Below are 22650 nucleotides of genomic sequence, written 5' to 3'. Positions count from 1 at the left end.
GAAGGAGAGATGGATGCAGAGTTATGGGGCGGAGGCTTTATTGGAGCTGCAGGCGTGGGCCCTGGACGGTGAGGGCGGAGGGTTTGTTGGTGAGAGGGTGCCACTGGCCCTGGACACTGGGGTTGTCGGTGTGGAAGGGCTTGCGGATGCGGATGATATCCAGACCGGACTGGCCGGCCAGCTTGGTGGCCAGCTGCTTGATCTCCTCGCTCGTCTTGCTGGCGATGAGCTCCTCCCGCACTGTCCCGTTCACTGCGGCACAGCAAGGGAGGTCAGGACAGGCCCCCCCCCTCCCACCCCCCGAGCCCGCAGCTTCCCCCGGGGGGCTGCTGCTGTGCCCCCGTCCCCCTCCAGCCCCGCCCCGCCCCCCCAGCCCCCTTGCACTCACAGTACTCGGCCAGCAGCAGCGGGGCCGAGCCAGCGCGGGGGCTGACATAGAGAACGACATCGGGGTGCTGCCGGGCAAAGTCTACGGCCGCCTCCTCCACGAACTGCCTGCGAGGGGGAGGGGGGGAGGTAGCCATCAGCCCCGGCGGGGTCAGAGGGCAGAGGTCACCGTAGCCCCGCCCCACGGCAAAGGTGATGGGCGGGATCACCAGGCGTCTCCCCGCCCCCCCATCCCGGGCGGTCCGGGACAGCGGGAGCGGCGCCTCCGACGGTACCTGGCGCCGCGGGAGTCGGCCGCGGTGGGGCTGAAGAGGAGCTGGAGGCGCTGGAGCTGCCGCACGTAGCGGCCCACGCCGTTTTGCAGGACGGCCGCCAGGAACCGGCTGGGCGTCCCGCGGCCCGTCATGGCGCCGCTCTCACCCGGAACCGGAACGGCGCGGGGATGGGAGAAGATCCGCTTCCAGTTCCCGCCCGGAAGTGACGCGCTGAGCGCGGCGGCGGCGGCGTCAGGCAATGGCGGCGTCCGTGGAGCTCCACGTGAGGCGGGCGGCCTGAGCGGCACCGGGCCGGGGGACCGGGGGGCTGCGGGGGCCGCGGAGCCGCTGCCGATGCGGATCGGTAGCGGCGTGGGCGGGTGCCGGGGTGGCCCGGGCGGAGGCGGGCGCGGGCGGGCGGGATGGCGGTTGTGCCCCTGCGGCCCTGCAAAGCAGCCGGCCGCCTCATGCCGCTGCTGTGCGGGGGGGCGAGGAGCAAGGGAGCCTCTCTGAGCCCCGGGGTTCCGGGCCGCCTCACCCAGCGGCGCTACAAGAAGGACGTGCTGCCCTCCCCCGAGGGGCCCGTGCCCTCCGTCTCCATCACCGAGATCCGGCAGTACCTGCGGGCCCAGGGCATTCCCTTCCACGATGGCTACAGCTGCCTCCACACCCCCAGCCTCTTCACTGACATCCGGGAGAGCCAGCCAGCGCCGCCGGCCAGCAGTGTCCCTTACACGCTTTTCATTGACAAGACCACGGGCAGCTTCCTGTGCACGGCCACCCTGGCCGAGGGCACCTGGCAGGACTTCCAGGCCAATGTGGAGCTGCGGCACCGCGGTGTTCCACCTGCCAGCTCGGAGGAACCGGAGGAAGACACGCGACGGGCTCGTGAGGATGCCCGCTGCATCTGGGAACGGGCAGTACCGCTCTGGGACCTGCTGGATGAGGATGAGACCAACAAGACCAAGGCCATGTTTGGTATCTCCCTGGTGACAGATGCCACTCTGAAACGCTTTGGGGTGCGTTATCTGAGGACTGCCAAGTCCCTTGTCTTCCCCTGGTTCAGCCCCCGCGATGCGACCCTGAAGGGCCTGAAGCTCATGAGGGTGGAGAAGAAGGGGGATGCAATATCTTATGTGGAAGAGACTATACCCCGCTTTGATTCCTATCGCAATCTTTTTGGGCTGCCCCTGGTCAGCCGCCGAGACACAGAGCTGGTCTTGACCGGGTGGGAGCTGGACGCCCTGGCCCTGAACCAAGCTACGGGGGTGGCCAGCCTGGCCCTGCCGCGGGGGGCTACCTGCCTGCCCCCTGCCCTCCTACCTTATCTGGAGCAGTTCAAGCGCATCACGCTGTGGCTGGGTGAGGACCTGCGTTCCTGGGAAGCTGCCAAGCTCTTTGCCCGCAAGCTGAGCCTCAAGCGCTGCTCCTTGGTGCGCCCCGGTGACCTCCAGCCCCGGCCCTTGGAGGCTCTGAACCAGGGTCTGAACCTCACCAAGATCCTGCGTGCCGCCCTGCCCGCCAGCCACAAATCCATCGTCTCCTTCCGGCAGCTGCGCGAAGAGGTGTTTGGGGAGCTGGTCAACACTGAGCAGGTGGCTGGTGTCAAGTGGGCACGCTTCCCCGAGCTCAACAAGCTCCTCAAAGGGCACCGCAGAGGGGAGCTCACCATCTTCACAGGTGATGAGCAAACAGCTGGTGGACGGGGGGCGCAGAGGGCCCTTTGATGGTTTCATGTTCCTGGGGGTGACACCTTACAAGTCTTCGTGGTCCTTTTCTACTCATGGCTTCAGCATAGCCTGTTGTGGGGGTGCATGAGAGGTTGGAGTGCATTCCTGGGTGCGGTGGCGCCAGGCATGCTGGTGTGGTGATGGGCGCTCTACCCAGGGCAGCATAGGGTCTCCTGGGGTGTCCTTTTCCTCTGCTCCCATCTGCTTCCTCCTGTCTGAGCCCTCCCTGTGCCCCTCTGCTGGCTGCCCAGCCTTTCCCCACACCCCGCAAGGACCCAGTGGCTGCTTCAGGTGACACACATGTGCTTGGACACACAGCCTCTTGTGAGACACTACTTGTTTATGGTTGAAGTGCTGCAGATGGGCCGCTCTTTGTCCGCTTCTCAGTGCTTCCACCTCTAAACAACACCCTGGTGCGTTCAGGCCATGTCAGATCTTCTCCCTGAGCTAGTTCCTCTTGTCGTTGTTCTTGTGCCAGGCCCAACAGGCAGTGGAAAGACAACCTTCATCAGTGAGTACGCCCTGGACCTGTGCATGCAGGGGGTGTGCACGCTGTGGGGCAGCTTTGAGATCAACAATGTCCGCCTGGCTAAGATCATGCTGACACAGTTCGCCGCCCAGCGCCTGGAGGACCAGCTGGAACTGTATGACGAGTGGGCTGACCGCTTCGAGGACCTCCCACTCTACTTCATGACCTTCCACGGCCAGCAGAACATCAAGTATGTTCCCACACCTTTGTCCCCGGCGGTGTTTACCCCTCAGGGCGTGTGCTGTGGGGCCCTGGGGATGTGGGGCTCTTCTCCTGCAGTGGGTTGTGGATTTGGGGCTAGCAGGAGGCATATTGAGGCTGATCAAGTCCCAGGGTTAGCACATGGGGACTGCATGGCTCAACCAGCCGCATCCCTGCTGTCATGGGGACTGTCACAGCCTCCCTCTGGGGCGGGGGTGAAGGGAGGTGTGCTAGGTGGCCACTCCAAAACTCTGTCTCTGTCAGGATGTGTCCCCCTACACCCTGCTCACCTGGCAGCGTTGCTGGTTGCTGGGGAGGGAGGACCTGAGGGTCACCACAGGCTGGGGCATTGCAGGATGGTGAGCAGGGGCTGTGTGGGCAGCAGCTGGGCCCTCCTGGTCCAACTGCCCTTACCGGTGGGGATGGGGCTGCCCCTATCCCACAACAGAGGAGATGTTGGGTTAGGATGTGCCCGGGGCCTGGTGGTCAGCGGCCAGCTGCCATTGTCACCAGCCTGGTGCCTCCCCACTCTGCCTCTCCCTGTCCCTGGCTTAGCATCCCCATCCTCGCCTCTGCTTATCCCTGTGGCTGATCCCGGTCTCCCCCTGCCCAGGACGGTGATTGACACCATGCAGCACGCCGTCTACATGTATGACATCACCCACGTGGTCGTCGACAACCTCCAGTTCATGATGGGACATGAGCACCTCTCTGTGGACAGGTAGCCCTTCTTTGAGCCGCTCCCTCCTTCCTCCGCCACCCTCATCCCCAGAGCTGGCCCTATTGGGTGTCACAGCAGGGGCTGGGGAGCTACACGTGGTGTCCCTTCCTCCCTGCTTTGGCATGGCAGCCCTGTTCTGTGCAAGGGCGATCACTGCCCTGGGGAGGAAGAGGTGGGAAAGGGTGAGCAGGCTACCTGCGATGACTGTCCAGCCCCATTCCTTTGCCTGCGTGGGCCCAACTGCCTCACAGAGAGTGAGCCCAGACCCCGGGGTGTTTCTTGCTGTGGGGCTGAACCTGGCAGCACCTTGCTGCCCCTCCACACTGAGCAGTGCCAGCCACTGACCCTGTTCTCACTGCCATGGCAGGCTCGCTGCCCAGGACTACATCGTTGGTGCCTTCCGCAAGTTTGCCACGGACAACACCTGCCACATCACACTGGTCATCCATCCCCGCAAGGAGGATGATGAGAAGGAGCTGCAGACGGCCTCCATCTTTGGCTCTGCTAAGGTGAGCTGGGCCGGGGTGGCCCTTCCTGTCCCTCAGGCACAGCATGTTCCCAGGAAGGGGCTGGGATACGTCAGGCAGCCATCCCCAGCTCCCACCAGCACCTTGAGTCATCGTTGGGGACCTGAAAGGTGCTCTGAGGGGCAGGATGTTCCCAGGACTCCTGTCACCTGCTGAAGATGTGCAGAGTGCTGATTTGGCCAGGCCCTGGTTGGGAAATGCAGACAGGGAGCAAACGCTTTGCTAGCTGATGCTCTGTTGGGCCTTTAGGTGCAGTTAATTAATGCTCATTGACTGTGAGTGGGATGTAGATAATAAAGAAGACAGGGAGGATGAAGGGATGGGTTCTCTGAGTGCTCTGGTCTCTGCTGTGATGCTGAACGACCCTGCAGTGGTGAGCAGGAGGTGCTTTGTGAGTGTGCACGGACCTCCCGTGCTCCTTTGTTTCCCCAGGACACGCTGTGGCTTCAGCTCAAGCCTGTCTGCCCAACAGGTCGCTGGGGTGACACGGGGGAAGACAAGGGGTTGGTGTTGGGGAGGTGCAGGAGTTGCCGTGGCCTGGAATGCCCTGTAACAGGGCTTGAAGGAGTCAGGCAAGGCAGCCCATGAGCACCTCCAGCCCCATGACTCCGGCTGCGTCCCCAGCACCCTCCTGGAGATGTTTTTCTTCCCTCAGGCTAGCCAGGAGGCTGACAACGTCCTCATCCTGCAGGACCGTAAGCTGGTGACGGGGCCAGGGAAGCGCTACCTGCAGGTCTCCAAGAACCGCTTCGATGGGGATGTGGGTGTTTTCCCTCTGGAGTTCAGCAAGGCCTCGCTCACCTTCTCATCCACCAGCAGAAGCAAGGTCAAGCTGAAGAAGATGAAGGAGGAGAAGGCGCTTTTAGCCAAGAAAGCTTCAGAGGGAGGCTCAGGAGCCTCCAAGAAGCCGTGAGCTCGGCAGGTGTCTTCCTCAGCCTGTCAAGAGGGACTGGGACTGGTGCTGGGAGCACGGGGCTGGGGTACACCAGCCCCTTTCCCCCGGGAGCAGCAGCCATGTGCCGCTGTCGCCCTTTCTCCTGCACGAACAAGCCTCTTGGCCACGAGCACAGTGTCTCTAAGATGTGGGGCCACCATGAGAGGAGTGGGCTCGTCCCAGAGAAGAGTGGCCAGGGCAGAGTGCTTTGGCAAACGCTGGCCACTCTCTCTGTACTGGTGCTGAGTGCTGGGAGCACGGGGAGGGGAGCAGAGTCAGTGTGAGCTGGGTGATGGGGGAGTAACCTGAAGCTCCAGGATTTCAGGATCTCTGGACCTGGGGCACGTCGTTAAATTGCGGCCAAAATGGATCCGAAATCGTGGGCTGTCACTGGTAGGAGGGATTGTGTGGGGAGACTGTGCATAGGGACACATGGCGGGAACCCCCCCATCATGGGTGGGGGTCTCTGGGCCTGATCCTGCCTGGGATGGAGCCAGCGAGGGGAAGGTGGTGGAGGGAAGCGTGGGGGGTTGTGGATGGCTCTTGCCCCGGAGCTGTGTGCTGTTGGTGGGAGCTGGACCCCTGTGGTGTCACTGCTCCCTGCGAGTTACTCTGCTAATGCCTGACCCAGACACATTGCTCAGGGTCTCCCCCAGCCCCTTTCTTAGGGGACATCACCAGCAGTAAAACCCTGGGGGGAGCAGCACTGCCTTGCCCTGCTGGGCTGGGGGGGTGCCCGTCCCCATCCCCTCCGGGCAGCAAATACTGTGACTTGGCCAGTCCCCGCTGTGGTAGGACGAGCCTGCGGCTGGATTTTGGTCTAATCCCCATATTTTTTTTTTCCCCCCCCCTTCCTAGCTTTATTAAAGCAGAAATGTGAGTGCTGTTCCTCTGCGGTTCTCCCTGTGACTGCGGGACCTTGGGGTTGGGGAGGGGGTGTCCCCCAGAGGATTGGGAGGGATGCGATGCCAGAGGAGGTCCCCGCTACGCAGAGCATCCCGCCCTGGCCCTGGCACATGGGTTATTACCAGCCTCCGCACCGGGCATAGTTTCAACCTGAGCCATAATGAGGGGCCAGGGCGGGCAGTAACACACCCAGCCCCGGGTTTCCGGGGTGCACTGGCTCTCCGGGGCCAGGAAAGCACCCTTGGGTGCCATTGGTGCAGATGCGAGCCCCCCCCCCTTACCCACGGCAGGCTGGGGGCGATGGCAGAGGAGGGTCCCTGGGAAGCAGAGGTAAGACGGGGGGAGCTGGACCCCCAGCACAGCTGGGTCAGGGTGGGTGGGGGCTATGGGGTCCCTCCTCGGCCTGAGGGACCCCTCCGGATCCCTGGTCCCCCATCACCTGGTCTAACCCAGGGTGGGTGCTGTCACAGGGCTGTGGGGTGGAAGTCGGCCAGTGGGAAGCCTGGGATCCTCCTTGGGGCTGGGAGGGGGTGATGGAGCTGAGCCTGGGGGGGGGACACGGACCCTGCGTGATCCCAGACCCCGAGGGGGGCAGGTGGGCACCCACGGCTCCCTGGGCTGTGGGTGGGTTGATGTGGGGTTATTTTTTTCAACCTTTTCCCCCACTTTGGGGCAGTTTGGGAACTGGTAGGTGGCAGTAGCTGCAACATCTCACGGAGGGGAGGAGATGGGGGGGTGATGTCACACGGTGTAGAGCCCCCCAGCCCTCTTGTCGAGGTGCTGATAATTTGAGGGGCGTGGGGGGGGGGGGCACATTCTTGGGACAACCTTCACCCCGTGGGTTTGGGGCTGCTTTGGGGGATGGAGAGCTCCGGGGAGGTGGGGATGAGCCCGAGAATTCCCCGGGATCGACGGGGCTGTGCTGGGCGAGGGTGACCCACGCGTGGGCTCCCCCTGCCACGCACCCCCACGGTCACCCCCCGCCGTATCCCCATTCCGCTCGGGGGGCGTGGCCTGGCGGGGGGCAAGGGGCGTGGTCGGATGGGGAGGCGTGGCCTGGGGAAGGGGCGTGTCCTTTGATCGGGGGCGTGGCCTGCGGCGGGGCGGGGCGGCGGGGCGCGGCGCGGCGCGGGAGGGCGGCAGCGGGGCGGCGGTGAGTGCGGGGGCCGGGGCCGGGGGGTCCCGCCGGGCCTGGGGGGGGGCGGGGGGAGCTGCGGCGGCGCTAGGGGCGAGCCGGGGGAGGGCGGCCGAGGCGCGGGGGACCCAGGAAGGCGCTTCGAGGGGGGTGGGGGAATGGGGGCGCTTCGGGGGAGCTGGCGGCGCTTGGGGTGTTGGGGGGGCCGCGCCCCCGCGGGCCGCTTTGGGGGGTGGGGGGGGAGGTCCGGGGCGCTCTGGGAGGCAGCGGCGGCGCTGAGGCGCCGTGGGGTGCTTTGGGGGTGTTGCAGGGACAGTTTGGGGGGGTCCTGGGGATGCAGAGGCCCAGAGGCTCCATGGGGCGCTTTGGGGGGGGTCGTGGGGCACTTTGGGGGTGCTTTAGGGGCACTCTGGGGGAACTATGGGACAGTGCCGGCCCAGGGCTCCCGTGGGGCACTTCAGGGTTGTTTTGGAGCACTTTGGGTGTGTTTTGGGGACACTTTGGGGGAGCTGTTGGGCAGCAGAGGCCCAGGGGCTCTGTGGGACACTTTGGGGGTGTTTTAGGGGCACTCTGGGGGAGCTGTGGGGCAGCAGAAGCTCAGGGTCTCTGTGAGGCACTTCGGGGTGTTGTGGGGCACTTTGGGGGTGTTGTGGGGCAGTACAGGCCCTGGGGCTCAGTGGGGCACTTTGGGGGTGTCATGGGAAAATTTTGGTGTGTTTTAGAGCACTTTGCGGGAGCTGTGGGGCAGCGGGGGCCCAGGGGTGCCATGGGGCGCTTTGGGGAGCCATGGAGTTGGGCAGGGTGGAAGCAGCGTGGGGCAGGCTGGGCGCTGCAGGGCTCCGTGGGGCAGTGTGGGGTGGGTGGGAGGGCAAGGGGGGGGTATGGGTCGGACAAGGCAGGCAGCATCACCCACGGAGCCTCGGGATGTGGGGGGGCCAGCAGAGCAGTACTGCTAGGCACCAGGGGGGTGTCCATCCCACACGGGCCAGGTGTGGGGAGGGATGAAGGGCTGCTTGCCCCTGCCCTGGGGGGGGCCCTGAGGTGCCACTGAGGCGTGGGGGTCCCTGGGGGCCCGAAACACCCGGCAGCTCAGGGTGGGGGTCCGGCCAAGCAGGGGCCGAGCCTTCCCTTTCCGTTTCGGGGTCGGAACGGTGGGATCTGGCTTTGCTGCGCTCCGGCCGGAGCAGCTGGCGGTGGCGCCGCCCCAGTTCCTGACTGGTTTTACTGGGTGGCTGGAGGGAGGTTTCACAGGGCGCTGGCGGCTGGCCGGGGGGCTGCCCCCCACGCCGGGGTGGTAGTGGGACCCTCTCGGTGGGCTGTGGGGGCTTGCGGGAGGGAGAAGATGGAGTCCCTTCCCACCGCCACTGAGCACGGGGCCCTGACGGTGGCAGCGTCCCCTCCGTGGCTGTGCGGGGACCCGGCTGTCCCTAGGGGCGTCCTCCTGACCCACATGTCCCAGCCGGGTTTCGCTGGGGTGGGGTGTTGTGCCTTGCCTGTCTGCAGCTGGCGAGGGCTGAGATGTCCCTTTGGGACAAGGGCCCCCCTGTCCCCACCGGGTCCCTGATCTGTGCTTCTGCCCCTCCGTCAGGTCCCCACAGGGGGACGTTGTCCCCACCACCCCTCCCTGGGCAGCCACAGCCCTCCCTGGGCACTGGGAGCAGCGTACCTGCCGCCAGGCTCCCCTGCCACCCCCTGTGCCACGCTGGCACAGGCGGCTTGGGCAGGGGGGGCTGTGAGGGGCACAGGGACCCCCGCTGCTGTTTGGCACCCTGACCCCCCTCCTCTTTCTCCTTCCCACTTCAGGGGCCGGCAGAGCCGTGTTCGTGGTGCAGGGACCCAAGTGGACCGGACGGATGGGCAGCAGCTGGCGAGGTAAGTTGGGGGGGGTCGGGGGTGTCACCCACCTTCCCACCCGGGGGCGTCATGGGCACGGTGTGAGGTCACCGCGCCTGGGGACCGCACGTGCAGGTGGGGGCGACGATGGCAGGGAGGGAGGGGGGCTGGCTCGCCGGCTCGCCAGCATCTCTCCCCTGCTTGCCCCCCCCGGGGCGCTGGCAGGCGGATTGATTTCAGGTGACAGCTCGGCAGGCGAGACCATGCGGGCAGCGGCCCCCCCTGCCCGCGCCCTGTGCCAGCTGCAGCCATGTGCGAGATGCGATGAGGCAGCGGGGAACGGATCCGGCCCGTCGGCTGCCTCACGTCACGTGGGCGTATGGCGTGGGTTGGGGCAGGGGGGTACTGCAGCGGGGCATTGGCAGAGGCCCCCCCGCCTGGAGGAGTGGGGTGCGCAGGGCAGGAATGAGGGGTATCCGTGTGTTTGGGTTGGGAAGGAGCCTGGTGCCCGCATCCTGGACCACCAGCCTGCCCGGCCGCTGCCCCCTTTATGGAGGTGGGGGGTGTGTGGGGCAGAGCCCCCTGGCCTGTGCTGCTTCATGTGGGCTCCAACCCACCTGCCTGGTACCCCGGTAGCAGAGGGGGCTGCGTGGTGTGTCCCCCCACCCCGGTGGTGGGTCAGGGAAGAGACGCCCTGCCCAGCCCCCCACGTGGTGGGGGTTTGGTAGGCAGATGGGCAGGGGCTGGTGGCTCTTTGGGGGACCCTGCACCCCACTGTGGGTGCATGGGGGTAGAGGGGCACCCTCTGTAGGGTCACTGCAGAGACGTGGGGGCTGTGGGGCAGGGGAAGAGGCTGTCCCTGTTATTGTGTGGGGCTGCCCCCCACTCTCTGTGGGGGCTGCGCTGGCAGGCGCTGTGGGGCAGGCAGCGCCGTGGGGCAGGCAGGCGGGCAGGCTGCCCGGGAGCCGGCTCTCCGCAGGCCTCCCGGGATTCGCCTCCAGCTCTGGCACGCTTCCTGCAGCGGGGTCATGCCGGGGCACGTCGGGGGACAGGACCGTAACGCCGCTGCCCCACGGTGCCACGGGCACCCCACAGCCCCTGGCACCCCCAGGGTGCTGAGCCCAGCTTGGGGGGTGCTGGTGCCACCCCCTTAGCTAATCCGGGTTTTAGTCTGGTTCGTTTGGCATCTCCTGCCTGCTTCCCCTCGGGCCTCCCTGCGCCTGTGAGATTGGGGATGGCCGATGGGGGTTCAGGGGTGTCCCTGTGCCTACCTGAGTATGGTGGCAGCTGGTGGGACATGATGAATGGTCCCCGCTGCTCTGACACCCCATCTCCCTTGCCTGCAGGCTGCCCGTGCGCTCCCGCCCGCCGGGGACCCCCCCGCCATGGCCATCGTGCAGACGCTGCCGGTGCCCCTCGAGGCTGCTGCTGAGGGGGCTGCGCAGCTCCGTGCCGCCCCGGGCTCGCCCCCCGCCGCCATGGGCAGTGTCAGCAGCCTCCTGCCCGGCCGGCCCCGCCACGACCGCCCTGGCCAGCCCTGTGATGGGGGGCTCCCCACCGCCTCCTTCCGCAAGCAGGAGGGGCTGCTCCGGGCCACCCCTCGGGACCCCCTGTCCCCTGAGGAGCCCCACGCGGCTGTGCCCAGTGTCACCCACGCCTACGCCAATGGGGGCTTCTGTGGTGACTGGCTCGACGCCCCCTCTCCCGCCAGCCCCTGCAGCGACTCGGATGAGCCCCGTGATGACCGAGCCCTGAGTGGCCACCTGCGGGGGCCGCCCCCCAAGCTCGTCCCCGTCTCTGGCAAACTGGAGGAGGTGAGAGGGGCTGGTGGCAGCAGAGTGGATGGGTGCTGGGGTCTTGACTTTGCTCCCTGTGCCACGCTGGGGCTGTCAGCTTGGACATGTGAACTGGGGCCACATAGCCATGTTTTTGGTGTCCCTAGGGACGTGGTGGTCTCTATCCCTTTGATGCCCCGTCCTTCGTGCCAGGGTTGCATATGGGAGCCCACCTGGGCACCCCATGGAGGGAGGATGGAGAGGGCAGCGACCATCCCTTGTCTCCTTTTGGATGTGAAGGTGTCGGGGCTGGGGGCACCCCCTCGTCACCGCCCCAGGGAGCCCCTCGGGAGGTCAACGGGTCCCGCAGCACTCCCCAGTCTCCCCTTTTTTCCCTGGCAGAACGTGGAGAAGACCCTGATCCGCCCCATGGCCTTCAAGCCAGTGGTGCCCAAGCTCCGGAGCGCCCAGGCAGCCGCACGCCCGGGGCTCTCGGAGAGCCAGGTGAGCCTCACCCACTTGCTGGGTGCCGAGAAGCCCGGCTCCCTGAGCTGCCGCGCCAGCACCCTCTCGGACTCGGGGCGCAACTCCCTCTCCAGCCTGCCCACCTACAGCACGGGCTGCAGCCAGCACCCCGAGGCGGGCGCCCTGCCGGCCACCCCCCATGGTCCCCCCGACCCGCCGGGGGGCTGCCGCCCCTCCAACTCGGATAGCGGGCGCTCGTCCTCCAGCAAGAGCACGGGCTCGCTGAGCGGCCGCGGCCGGCCTTCCTCGGAAAGCGGCTCCTGCGGGCGCTCGCCCTTGCCCGGCGAGGAGGCCATGCTGGTGCGGGAGCTGGAGGACAAGCTGCGGGAGAGGGAGGCCGAGCTGCGGCTCCTGCGCGACAGCCTGGACGAGAATGAGGTGGCCATCTGCCAGGTACGCCCCTGGCATCCCCCTGTCTCCCTCCCTGGGGCACCTTGTGTGGATGTGTCCCCCCATTGTGGGGCAGGGACCCCCTTTGGGGACCCTCATGCAGACCTTTGTATGGGGATACTTTTTTCTGTGGGTCTGGGGATGGGGGTTTTCCCCACTGATGGGTGGTCCTATATGGTCCCTGGGGGAGCCTTTGTGATCTGGGGGGGCCAGTTGTACAGACTGGGGTGCCTCATCTTAGGGTGCCCCTTTTTCAGCTGTGCCTGGGACCTGTGGCTTCTCCCTGCTGGTGGTGGGGCTGGGGGAGCCCTATAGACTCTGGGGGTGCTAACAGGGTGGCGGGGGGGGACGGGACAGCACGCCAAGGCGGGGGGGACACAAGGTGGGGGGTCTACTACTACATTGAACCCCTCTTCTGTTTGGGGGGGACACAAGGAGGGGGTGTCAACTACTACATCACACCCCTCTTGAACCCCTCTAGTCTTTGGGGGGGACAAGCCCCTCCCCTCCCTGTGGGCATTGGATGCCCATCCCGGGGAGGGCAGCAGAAGTTGGGGGGATGCCATGCTGCCCCCCCAGCGTGTTCTCCTCTCCCCCCCGCCCCAGGTGTATGAGGAGAAGCAGCGTCGCTGCGAGCAGGAGCTGGAGGGCCTGCGGCAGCGCTGTGCGGCCCAGGCGCGGCAGGCGGCCCAGGCGGCGCAGCGAGGGCAGCAGGTCCTGCAGCTCCAGGTGCTGCAGCTGCAGCAGGAGAAGAAGCAGCTGCAGGAGGACTTGGCCCAGCTGCTGCAGGAGCGGGAGCTGCTGGAGCGACGCTGCGCCTCCTTCCAGCGCGAGCGCACCGAGATGGCACCCCGGCTGGAGGAGACCAAGTGGGAGGTGAGTTGTCCGATGGGGACTGCTGGGGGAGTCGGGGGGTGCAGGAGCTGGAGGCTGGGGGGATCCCCACCAGCGCCCTGAGCCCCCGCCATCCCCCGCAGGTGTGCCAGAAGTCAGGGGAGATCTCGTTGCTGAAGCAGCAGCTGAAGGAGGCACAGGCGGAGCTGGCGCAGCGGGGTGCGGAGCTGCTGGGGCTGCGGGCGCAGCTGCGGGAGGCGCGGGCCCAGCTGCAGGCGGGCGAGCGGCGGGCGCAGGGGCTGCAGGAGGCCGCCCGCCTGAAGGCGCTGGAGCTGGAGGTCTGCGCCAACGAACTGCAGCGCCGCAAGAGCGAGGCCGACCTCTTCCGCGCCAAAGCCGGCCGGCTCGAGCAGGAGGTGGCGGGGCTGCGGGAAGCTGCCCGCGGGCAATGCCCCCCACCCGGCGATGGCTTCCCCCCACCCGGCGAGGGATGCCCCCAACCCGACGAGGAGCCCCGGGGCGGCGTGGGGCTGCGGCGGCAGCTGGAGCGGCTGCGGGCGGAGGTGGCCCTGGAGCGGCGGCGCGGGCAGGAGCAGCGGGACGCCTTTGAGCAGGAGCGTGGCACGTGGCAGGGCGAGAAGGAGCGGGTCATCCGCTACCAGAAGCAGCTGCAGTACAGCTACATCCAGATGTACCGCCGCAACCGGCGGCTCGAGCAACGGCTCCAGCATCTCCGGCTCCAGGGTGAGGACCCCCCGCCCGAGCCCTGCGACCCCCCTGGCCCCGACCCACCCTTCGAGGAGATCACGGCCACTGAGATCTGAGAAGCTGCCTGCTGCGGGGGAACTCCAGCCCCTGGGATTTTGGGAGCTAGGGGGCTGTGGGGGATCCCTGCCCTCCCCCCAGCTCTGCAAAGACTGTGCTGGCACTGGGAGGGGGCAGAGGGGACCACAGGCACTGCCCCCTCCCCAGCATCGAGGTGTTGTGGCGAGGGTGCATCAGCACCTGGCATAGCAAGGGGGGTGCCCGTGAGATGTGGGGCCAGGTGGGTGCTGAGTCCCGGCCTCAGGGCTGCCCGGAGCTGGTCCCCGCTGATCTTCTTAGCGCCCAGGGGATTAGCGGCGCTGGCTTCAACCAGGGTCACCTTGGACCGGGGGAGGTCTGGCTTGTCCCCTCCCTCTCATCCCTGCTGGCACTGTCACCCAGCCAGTTCCAGAGGGGATGGCATGTGTAGCCTGCCTGTGCCAGCCTCCCCCCTGCCCTCCGTGTGTTTGTCAGGGGATTAGTTTCTGTGCCATTTTAAATAACTCTATTTTTATAGGACCTACCAAAACATATCACCCTCTCCCAGCTCACACTCCACCTGTCTGCGTCCTCTTTGCCCCTGCCGTGGGGCAGCTTGCCTTCAGTGCCTTTCCCATGCCCTTGTCCCCAGCAGCCCTCTGTTCTCTCCCCCCCAGAAATAGCCTGGCCCATGCCCCTGTGATGCCCAGCTTGCCAGGGGAGAGGGGCACGGTGCCGGGGGTGACAGCTGGGGACACCCCGGGGACACTCCTGGGGTGGGCAGTGGTGGGTAGCCCAGCTGGGCACCCAGGGGGGTCAAACCAAAGGAAAAGCCTGGCTGTGCCCAGCTCTGGCTTGGTCGCCCCTGGCTCCAGAGGGGGATTTTTGTACTTTATTTCGGTCGTGTCCCATTCCCAGAGCCCGGTTCGCCCGTGTACCACTTGGAAACGCCCATTAAAAACAAGCCCCTGGCTGTGTTTTTTTTTCAGGGCTGTGTCTGTCTGTCCAGAGCAGGGTTGGGGGCTACTTGTCCCCCTCCCACCTTGCCAGCATTGCCCCCCCCCCCCACATTGGGTCCTGCTGCGGGCATCTCCTCTGTGCCCGTGGGGTGACTCTGGCTCTCGTGCACTCTGCCTGTGCTGAGACCAGCCACAACTTGGTGCAGGAATGAGCCATCCAGCTCCTCCTGAGCGTGGGATGGCTCCTCGAAGGGGGGGTGCAGCATCACTCTGGGGAGACTGCAGCCACCCGCACCACCAGCTCCATGGGCTCCTTGGCTTTGTTGCGGTAGGCCTGGCGGATGATGTCCACAGCCCGCTGGTGGGTGACATTCTGCAGGCTCTCTCCATCCACTGACACCAGCTCCTGCCCGGCCTGACCCCCATGAGAGAAGGCAGCAGGGTGAAGTACAGCCGCTTTTGGGGTGCCAGCGGGCTGCGAGCACCCAGCAGCACCACAGGATGGGGATGTCTGGATGCCTGCCCACCCCTCGGGGTGTGCTGGGTCCCCCCGATATCCCCCTGTACCTTGAGGACACCACTGAGGAAGGCGGCTCCCCCAGGGAAGATCTTCTCGATCTTCACCACTGGCTGTGCCCTCGACTCGATGCCGCCGGAGATGCTGATCCCTGTGAGGGAGCCACAAGACCCTCGCATCCAGGTAGGCTGGGACCCCCTCCACCCACTCCCAGCCATGGCACCCCCTCCCCTGGGCAGCCATGCCTCTGTCCTGCCCTGTTTTGTTAGGGTGGAGGGCACCAGGCAGTGGCAGCTCCTCTTCTCCCCACCTAGTTTTGGAGGTAGGAGCAGTGTTCGGTGTGTTGTCCCATTCCCTAAATGGGATGCCCCTTGCCAAGGGGGTCCCACCCATCCCAGTGATGCTGGTGCCAGGAGGAGGGTCCCCACCCCATCCCTAGGGTCCCACCCCTGTGCCACCCACCCAGCGAGTGCTTCAGCTTGGAGAGGGTGACGGTGAGCAGCCGGTACTCCTCTTCCTCCTCTTCCTCCCTGCCAGCATCCCCGGGGCCATTGGTGGCCACGCCAGCACCTGCCTCACTACCTGGCCCCCCAAAGAGGGGTGCAAGGGGGGGCCGTGTCCGCCGGGGCTTCCCCAGCACATCGGCCCCTCTGTCGGGCACCGACCTGGGGGGCTCCTTGTGCCAGGTGGGCCGGGGGCTGCGTGAACGCCCGCGCCCCTCGCCCAGGGGGAGCTCAGCCAGCAGCCAGTTGGGGGGCCGGGGGCTGGCAGGGGGTGGGGGGCGGCTGGCGCAGGCGTAGGCATCCACTGGCACGTCGGGGAGTGGGGTGTAGGTGCGGGGGTGAAGCTGGTGGGGGCTGGGGGAGGCTCGCAGCCGGGCTGGGCTCGCCTGTAGCCCCCCGGCTTCCTCCAGTTCTGGGGCCCCAGCCGGCTTCAGCAGGAACCCGCCCCGATAGTCTGCAATGAGAGGGGCTCAGGGATCCCCCCGGAACCCCACAGCCCTGCTCCCTGGGACCCCCACCACCCAAGGATCCCCTGGGACCCCAGCCACCCAGGGATCCCCCCAGCACCCCAAAGCCCTGAGCCCTGGGGACCTCCACCAACCCAGGGACCCCCTTGGCACCAAGGATCTTCATCCTCCAGGGATGCCCAGGCACTCCAGCTCTCTCCAGGGACTCCAGGTCCCTCCTCCCCAAGAACCCCTGGCACCCATGGTCCCCAGATCCTGCCCTGGGCCCTCCCAGCACCCAGGGACACCACCCTCCCTCTCCCCCAGGAACCCCTGCACCCACCAGCCTCCCTCTCCCCTGGGACCCCCTGCACCCAGGCATCCTAGCTCCCTTTCTCCTCGCCCAAAACTGCACCCATACCCCCTCCACCCTGCACCCCCCCCACACCCTCCCTGGTGCCCCCCCTGTCTCCCAGGGCAGCCTGGGGACCAGGGCGCAGACCCCGTGGGGTGGCACTCACCAGGCACTGGTGTGATGAGGTGTCTCTTGGGGGGGACGTCGTGGTGGGCTGGGCGGAGGGCAGGCGAGCGCACTATGGGCAGGGAGAGCGGCCAGTCACACCCCCCCCCAGGCTGTGCCCACCCCTGCCTGCTGACCCCCCACGGTCAAGGTCCCCAGCGGGGCCAGGCTCTACCTGAGCGGCTCTTCAGGGCGTCAAAGGCTTCCAGCTCCAGGGGCATCACCATGCTGTCGAACCGTCCCAGGTCTGTGGGGGCCACCACACTCCTGCCGGGGCAAAGGGGAAGGGACAGGTTGTGGCTGCCTCCGGGATGGAACACGACCAGAGCTGAAGAGCACATGTGGGGCTCTGGGTCTGTCTCACCCGGCTGGGTGGTACTGGGGTACCCCGGGGTACCACCCACCTCACATCCCGTAGCAGCAGGACCTTCTCCGGCCGGTCCAGGATGGCCAGCAGCGGCCGCACCAAATCCTCCACGCTGCCCTCATGCAGGTACTGCGGGCGCAGGAGGAGTGTCAGCACATGGGTGTGTCTCCCCCGTGCCTCAGTTTACCTTCCAGACCTTAATGTGTGTGTGGGGGGTCACAGAGCTTCCCCCCCAGCATGCAGGAGCTACCGTGCCTGCAGCACCGTACCCGGGAGCAGTGGCGGAGCACGGCCGTCACCTCGTCGGGGCTGAGGAGGCGTGCGGCGGTGTCCTGGATGTGCGGGAGCCGGGCCTCCGGGTCGCTGCTGCTGGGCTGCAGGGCAGCCATGCCCGCGGGGCCCAGGATGCTGGCACGCTGGCTTTTCTCTGGGGGGGCACAGCAAGGAGGGGTGGCCAGAGGGGCAGCGACCGCCCTGGACCCCCCACAACCACCCCCAGCCCACCAGCTCAATCCACACCAGTCAGACACACGCAGTGTGGGGCCAGGCACATGCAGAGCCTGCCCCACAGTCCGTCCCCCCGCCCCGGGCACACAGGCACCCCCGTTACCCCGCTTCAGGCTCCGGATGACAAACTTCTGCACAGCACCTACTGCAAGGGAGATGGAGAGGGGTGAGCACCCGTGGGGGGGCCAGCAGCATTGCTGCCCATCGCCAAAATTGCATGTCTGGGGACTCCCTCCCCATGCTCCCCCTCCATGCTAGGGATGCCACAATGGGGTCGCAGTGCCCACAGAAGGTGGGACTGGTCCCAGGTCGAGTCCCTCTCCGCCCTGTCCCCCATCCCAGTACCTCTGTCCCCATCAGGGCGCCCCGGGGACTTGGCGCGTGCCCGGCGGTCGGAGGCGGGGGGGTCCTGGCTGGGGGGGGCCCAGCTCTGGCTGGTGGCACGGCCCCCTTTGAAGAAGAGATTGACGAGGGTCTTGGAGCGGTGCAGCCCCGGGGGAGCCCCCCGTGCCCCTTGTACCTCTGGCTTCTCCTTCTTCCTCTTCTCCTCTGGGGACAGAGAGGGGTTTGGAGCGGAGAGGGTGGGGGATGCCACCCCAAATGGTGTTTGGGAGCTGGGAAGAGGCCTGGGCTGGTAACCTGGGGGGGCACTGACTGGAAAAGAGACCTGCTGCAGAGTGCTGGGGATGTCCAGGGGCTGCAGGGCTGGGCTTTGGGGTGCCCTGCAAGCCCTGCAGACAGGACTGGGTCTAGGCTGGGCTATAGGATGCCCAGGACTGGTGGCCAGGTGTCTGTATGGGGCGGGGGCTAGAAGGTGCTGGGGTAGGGCCCAGGGACTCAGCTATAGGATGCCCAGGAGCAGGGGCCAGGTATCTGTGTGGGGCAGGGGCTATAGGATTCCTGAGCAGGGGATAGGCTCCATGTGGGGCAGAGGCTGAGCTACAGGACACGCAGGGCTGGGGATGCAGGGTTGGAAGGGACCGCCAGCCAGGGGTGAGTGCTACGCGTGGGGCTGCGCCCCGGTGCCTACCGGCGACGGTGAGGTCGCTCTGGGAGCGTGTGATGGGCTGCCGGGGCCGGCTCAGTGCCAGCAGCAGCGCTGTCTTGGGCGAGTGGGCGAAGGTCCGGCGCGGGTGGGTGCCGGGGGGCTCGCGGACGCCCTGGGCCCGGATGGCTGTGTCCCGCAGGAGCTCGGGGGGCCGCACCATGCGCCGCGTCTCTGGCAGCCCCTCGGCGGCTGGCTCGGTCTGCATGGCCCGTTCGGCACGCTCCCGTGCCCAGCCCCGCCGTGGCCCGTCCTCCGTGGAGATGGCCACATCAACGGTGCGGGTGGGGGGTCCCGAGGTGGCTGTCCCCAGCCCATTCACTGCCCCTGGTGCTGGCCCCGAGGAATAGGAGGAGATGGAGGAGCTGGTCTCCGAGGCCTGAGACAGCTGCTGCAGTTGCCCATTGGTCACTGCAAAGGCACAGTGGGGACATTGGGTGACACACCACCGGGCCTCAGGGAGCTCTGCTTTCACCCTGAGGACAGGGGACACGTGGAGACCCACAAGGTGGGGGACCAAGTGGCTGCTGGCCATTGCATAGGGCTCTTCATGTCCCTTACAAGGATGGGGACACATGAGACCCTGCAGGATCGCAGGGACCACAGGGCTGCTGGCCACAGCATGGGGCTCTTACGTCCCCTAGAAGAACGGGGGACAGGTGAGACCTTTGTGAGGCCATGGAGACCATGGAGATGCTGACTGTGGCACAGGGAGCTTCGTGCCCCCTCTGAGGCCATGGGACCCCATGGCACGAGGACCCCCTCCCTCCCCACCGGGGCCAGCTGCACTTTGCATGGTGGTCTCAGCCCTGTCCCCCCCGCCCCCCCCCCTCCCCGACCGGCGGCCCTCCCAGTACGCATGCAGCACTGTCCTTACAGCGACTGAGCCAGCAGTACTCGGCCACCATCTCCTTGTAGGCAGGGAACCGGCCGGTCTCCTAGGCACAGGGGGAGAGGACATGGGGGTCAGCATGTGCTGGGTGAACCCGATCTGGTGCCAGCCATGAATAATGCATCCCCCCCCCTCCCCCCCCGCCGCCTCCCACCCGCCTGAAACCCAACCAGCTGGTGGCTGCGCCAGCCCCACAGGCGCCGGGCCGAGCTGGGGCAGCGCCAGCCTGGGGACACACCAACCCCCCCACCTCGCCCAGGGGTCCCGTGGGGCTGGGTGCCAGTACCTTGATGGTTAGCATGATGTGGGTCTGCCCCTTGAGCACCTCCACTGCCTTGCTATGGCTTATGTCTTCGAACTTGACTCCGTTGGCTGCAAGGACTTGGTCTCCCACCCGAATGCCGTTCTGCTCCGCCAGCCCCCCGGGGTCCACCCTAGGGCAGCAGGGGGGGCAGGATGGCTCCGAGCCCTTGTCGGAGCCCTGCTCCTGCCCCACACCTCTGCCTGGGTGGCCCTGTGCCCCAGCACCCGCGGTAGTGATGCCCACAGTCTTACGAGGGTGGGGGGGCTCAGCCAGGGCGGAGGTGCCGAGCCCCACCGTGGGCACAGCGGGGATCAGGGTGCTGCATGTCCCCTGGGGTGGACGTACTTGGAGACGTAGATGCCAAGGCCGAACTCCCTGCCACCGCGGATGTTGAAGCCCAGGCAGTAGTCGTCGGAGGTGGTGTAGAGGTGGACGATGCGCCGCAGCCCATCCTCGGAGCTGCTCTCCGACGGCGTTGAGCCGCTTTTCTCCACCACCAGACGCCTGTTCACCACGTCCACCCTGGAGCACGGGCACAATGTTGGGGGGGGGCTCGGGGGTCTGGCTCTTGCCCTCCAGCAGGATGGGGCCATTGGTGTCACCAGCAGAGGAAGAGCAATGGGGATGGGGGGTGTTGAGGATGGGGCTTGCACCCCACCCTGCCTGCTCCAGACCTTCCTGCACAGACCTGTGTCCCACCTTGGGCTCCCCCCACCTTTGTCAGAGACCTCCGATGCCCCCAACCCTGAGAGTCCCCCAGCTTTGGCACCCTGCCTGCTCCCCAGCATACCCCACCAAGCCTCCCCACCATGCTTGGGGTGCTGGCATGGGGGATGTCCTGCTCACCAGGCCGTCTTCTCCTTGGAGAACTTGATGCCCGGCACGCGGCCCATCCGCCGGATGACCATGCGGAGGCGGTTGTTGCCAGTGAGGACCTTGACGGCGCTGCTCATGGTGATGTTCTCCAGGCTCACACTGTTTACCTCCGTGATCTTGTCACCAACACACAGCCCGGCCTGCTCTGCAAGGGGCACACGGCTCGGCTGGGCACCTGACCCAGCACTGATGTCCTTGTTTGGCATCCCCTCCCTAAATGTGACCCCAGCCTGATCCAAACCCCACAGGAACAGAGGCAGGGATCCCTGGGAATCACACCAAGGCTGTAGCAGGCACAGGGGGCTTGTCACCCCACTGTGGCTTGGGGATAGAGCTCAGAGCCATCAGCACAGGGCTGCCCACTCCTGTCCCCGACTCTTCTCTGTGGGCAGCCTGAAAACTCCATGGTGAGAGGCAGCAGGGAGCAAATGGTGGCTTGCAACCATGAATGGTGGCATTGCCACTATGGCACTGTGTCACTGGGAGCTTCCAGAGAGGGTCTTGCTGGCACGTGCCTGTCCCCACCGGCATCCCTCACCCCGTCCCACTTACCGGCAGCGCTGCCCTCCTCCACCTTGCTGACGAAGATGCCCAGCCCGTGCTCGGATCCACCACGGACGCTGAAGCCCAGCTTGCCGTCCATGCTCTTCTCCACCGTGATGGCATTGATGATGTTGCTCTCATTGCTGCTGGCTATGGGGACGAGGGACGGGATGTGTCACCCAGGCTGGGCGCAAGCAACAGGAGAGGGCATATCTCTCTTGATGGGGATGTCCCCAGTCCCAGGACAACTCCCCCTACCCCCAGACCCGGGAAACCCAGGCGTCTGCCCCCTCCCCAGCCACAGGGGTGGGCAGAGGGCTGGGAGGGCACCCCACACACCTTCGATGGGGGTGTTGATGAGGATGACGCGGCCCATGGGGGAAGCAGCGCGGCTGACCCGGGTGGCCCCATTGAGCAGGCGGCTCTGCTTGCTGAGGAGGCAGTGGGGGGCCAGGCTGGCCTCGCTGCTGGAGCTCCGTGACCGGCTGCCTGTCGTCATCCCCGACAGCGCCGCGTCCCAGCCCTGGGCCATGGCGGCGCTGGGCGTCCCGGTGTCCCGGCGTCCGGCTCCGGTCTGGCCGTGTCCTCACGGGGCTGGGGCTGCCCGCCGGCCGGGGGGGGACATGGCATAGTCCAGCAGCACATGCCCGGGCTCAGGCACCGCTCCCTCTTAGCAGCGCGATGCTGGGGACAGCTGGCGTGGGTACGCTGTGCTGGCAGGATGGGTCCTGGGCGCGGTGGCACAGCCTGGGGGGACAAGGAGCTTTGTGACCCCTTCTCCATCCCTGTCTCCTCCCTGTCCTGTAGGACCCTGGGGGCCAAACTGCTGCAGGGCTCCTGGGTACCACCATGGGGGCGGGCGGGCACAGGCTGTCCTGCCCTAGGGCAAGGTACCGGGGTGAAAAGGGGCTTTGCCTGGCAGTGTAAATCCGGAATAGGGAGTGCAAAGGGGCTTTACCTGGTGGTGTAAATCCGGAAAGGCCCTGGAGTGGGGACGTAAGAACCTCAGCTTTATGCCAGAGAGCGGGACCTGCCCACCCCGGTCCCCTCCCTGGGGAGGCTTTGCAGCAGGAGGGGGGGAGAAGCCCCTCTCCATCCTCCCCGGAGCCCCTCCGGATTTACATCGCCAGGAGCCGCCATGGGGCAGGGGACAAGCCCGCAGCCCCCCGGGGCAGTACCCGCGGGGATTTTCCAGGCGTGGGTGAAACGCCACCACGGGGCCCCCCCGCTTCGTCCCCCGCTCGCCCCAGCCTGACCTCAATAAATAAGTGATGGCCTCGGTCAGGGGGACACGCCGGTGTCCCCGCCGCCCGCCTGCCCCCCACGGCGCCCCGGCCCCCAGCATCAGCCGGCGGTGCCCCCCCCCGGAAAGGGCGCTGGGGACCCCCCTACCGCCGTCTCCGCCCCCGCGCCCCGTGCCCTCCTCACCTGTCCCCATGGTGCCACCTGCGAAAGAGACACCCGGCAGCGCGGGGGGGATGGAGAGGCCGGGGGGGGGCACCGCCTCCCGCCCCCCCGCCCGCGGGGATTGGCTGCCCCCGCGGGACCGGCGCGGCCACCGGGCGCGGGAGCTGTCAATCAGGAGCGGCCAGGGCTGGCTTTGCAACTGCGGGGGGGGGGGAGCCCTGTGCATACCCCGCTACACGGGCACGGCGTTGGGGGGCTAGGGGGTGGCGCGTCCCCCCGTGGGGTTGCGCGGGGCGAGGT

At 66.9% G+C, this 22650-nt stretch overlaps 4 protein-coding genes across 6 annotated transcripts; 2 read left to right on the top strand and 2 right to left on the bottom strand.

Annotated features, from left to right (window-relative positions):
- Positions 1-21: 21 nt before the first annotated feature.
- MRPL43 (mitochondrial ribosomal protein L43) lies at positions 22-796 on the bottom strand. Its single transcript, XM_054206484.1, has 3 exons — positions 663-796; positions 389-495; positions 22-252 (listed from the first exon to the last, which is right to left on the bottom strand). Exons 1-3 carry the CDS (start codon positions 791-793, stop codon positions 38-40), a joined length of 453 nt encoding a protein of 150 aa, XP_054062459.1. The 5' UTR covers positions 794-796; the 3' UTR covers positions 22-37.
- On the top strand, positions 792-6172 carry TWNK (twinkle mtDNA helicase). The gene is made up of 6 exons (XM_054206485.1): positions 792-968; positions 1010-2321; positions 2850-3090; positions 3715-3822; positions 4190-4331; positions 5005-6172. The coding sequence occupies exons 1-6, from the start codon at positions 792-794 to the stop codon at positions 5260-5262; spliced, it is 2238 nt and encodes a 745-aa protein (XP_054062460.1). The 3' UTR covers positions 5263-6172.
- A 1125-nt stretch (positions 6173-7297) lies between these two features.
- Positions 7298-14452, top strand: LZTS2 (leucine zipper tumor suppressor 2). The gene is made up of 6 exons (XM_054206841.1): positions 7298-7342; positions 9128-9196; positions 10504-10971; positions 11335-11850; positions 12454-12723; positions 12825-14452. The coding sequence occupies exons 3-6, from the start codon at positions 10543-10545 to the stop codon at positions 13503-13505; spliced, it is 1896 nt and encodes a 631-aa protein (XP_054062816.1). The 5' UTR covers positions 7298-7342; positions 9128-9196; positions 10504-10542; the 3' UTR covers positions 13506-14452.
- Positions 14391-22469, bottom strand: PDZD7 (PDZ domain containing 7). Of its 3 annotated transcripts, none has more exons than XM_054206838.1 (17): positions 22372-22469; positions 21283-21690; positions 20953-21093; positions 20371-20545; positions 19870-20046; positions 19507-19654; positions 19206-19266; positions 18314-18739; positions 17629-17832; positions 17387-17428; positions 17046-17203; positions 16814-16905; positions 16585-16676; positions 16411-16482; positions 15403-15897; positions 14991-15091; positions 14391-14838 (listed from the first exon to the last, which is right to left on the bottom strand). In XM_054206838.1, exons 2-17 carry the CDS (start codon positions 21473-21475, stop codon positions 14689-14691), a joined length of 2727 nt encoding a protein of 908 aa, XP_054062813.1. In that variant the 5' UTR covers positions 21476-21690; positions 22372-22469; the 3' UTR covers positions 14391-14688. The 3 variants fall into 3 exon arrangements, with proteins under 3 accessions (XP_054062813.1, XP_054062814.1, XP_054062815.1); XM_054206839.1 differs by having other exon boundaries at positions 17387-17425; XM_054206840.1 differs by having other exon boundaries at positions 18314-18661.
- Between the last annotated feature and the right edge of the window lie 181 nt (positions 22470-22650).

The sequence above is a fragment of the Rissa tridactyla genome, chromosome 6 (genome assembly GCF_028500815.1).
Source record: "Rissa tridactyla isolate bRisTri1 chromosome 6, bRisTri1.patW.cur.20221130, whole genome shotgun sequence".
NCBI lineage: Eukaryota > Metazoa > Chordata > Aves > Charadriiformes > Laridae > Rissa > Rissa tridactyla.
This window is presented reverse-complemented; position numbering and strand designations above follow the sequence as displayed.

Coding starts and splice junctions, on each gene's coding strand:
- TWNK (XM_054206485.1), top strand. CDS start 792: ATGGCGCCGCTCTCACCCGGAACCGGAACGGCGCGGGGATGGGAGAAG. Junction 2,322..2,849: donor GGAGCTCACCATCTTCACAG/GTGATGAGCAAA, acceptor TTCTTGTGCCAG/GCCCAACAGGCAGTGGAAAG. Junction 3,823..4,189: donor GAGCACCTCTCTGTGGACAG/GTAGCCCTTCTT, acceptor CTGCCATGGCAG/GCTCGCTGCCCAGGACTACA.
- MRPL43 (XM_054206484.1), bottom strand. CDS start 793: ATGACGGGCCGCGGGACGCCCAGCCGGTTCCTGGCGGCCGTCCTGCAA. Junction 496..662: donor GCCGACTCCCGCGGCGCCAG/GTACCGTCGGAG, acceptor TCCCCCTCGCAG/GCAGTTCGTGGAGGAGGCGG. Junction 253..388: donor GCTGCTGCTGGCCGAGTACT/GTGAGTGCAAGG, acceptor GCTGTGCCGCAG/TGAACGGGACAGTGCGGGAG.
- LZTS2 (XM_054206841.1), top strand. CDS start 10,543: ATGGCCATCGTGCAGACGCTGCCGGTGCCCCTCGAGGCTGCTGCTGAG. Junction 11,851..12,453: donor ATGAGGTGGCCATCTGCCAG/GTACGCCCCTGG, acceptor CCCCCGCCCCAG/GTGTATGAGGAGAAGCAGCG. Junction 12,724..12,824: donor TGGAGGAGACCAAGTGGGAG/GTGAGTTGTCCG, acceptor CATCCCCCGCAG/GTGTGCCAGAAGTCAGGGGA.
- PDZD7 (XM_054206838.1), bottom strand. CDS start 21,475: ATGGCCCAGGGCTGGGACGCGGCGCTGTCGGGGATGACGACAGGCAGC. Junction 20,546..20,952: donor GGAGGAGGGCAGCGCTGCCG/GTAAGTGGGACG, acceptor TGCCCCTTGCAG/AGCAGGCCGGGCTGTGTGTT. Junction 19,267..19,506: donor ACATCATGCTAACCATCAAG/GTACTGGCACCC, acceptor CCCTGTGCCTAG/GAGACCGGCCGGTTCCCTGC.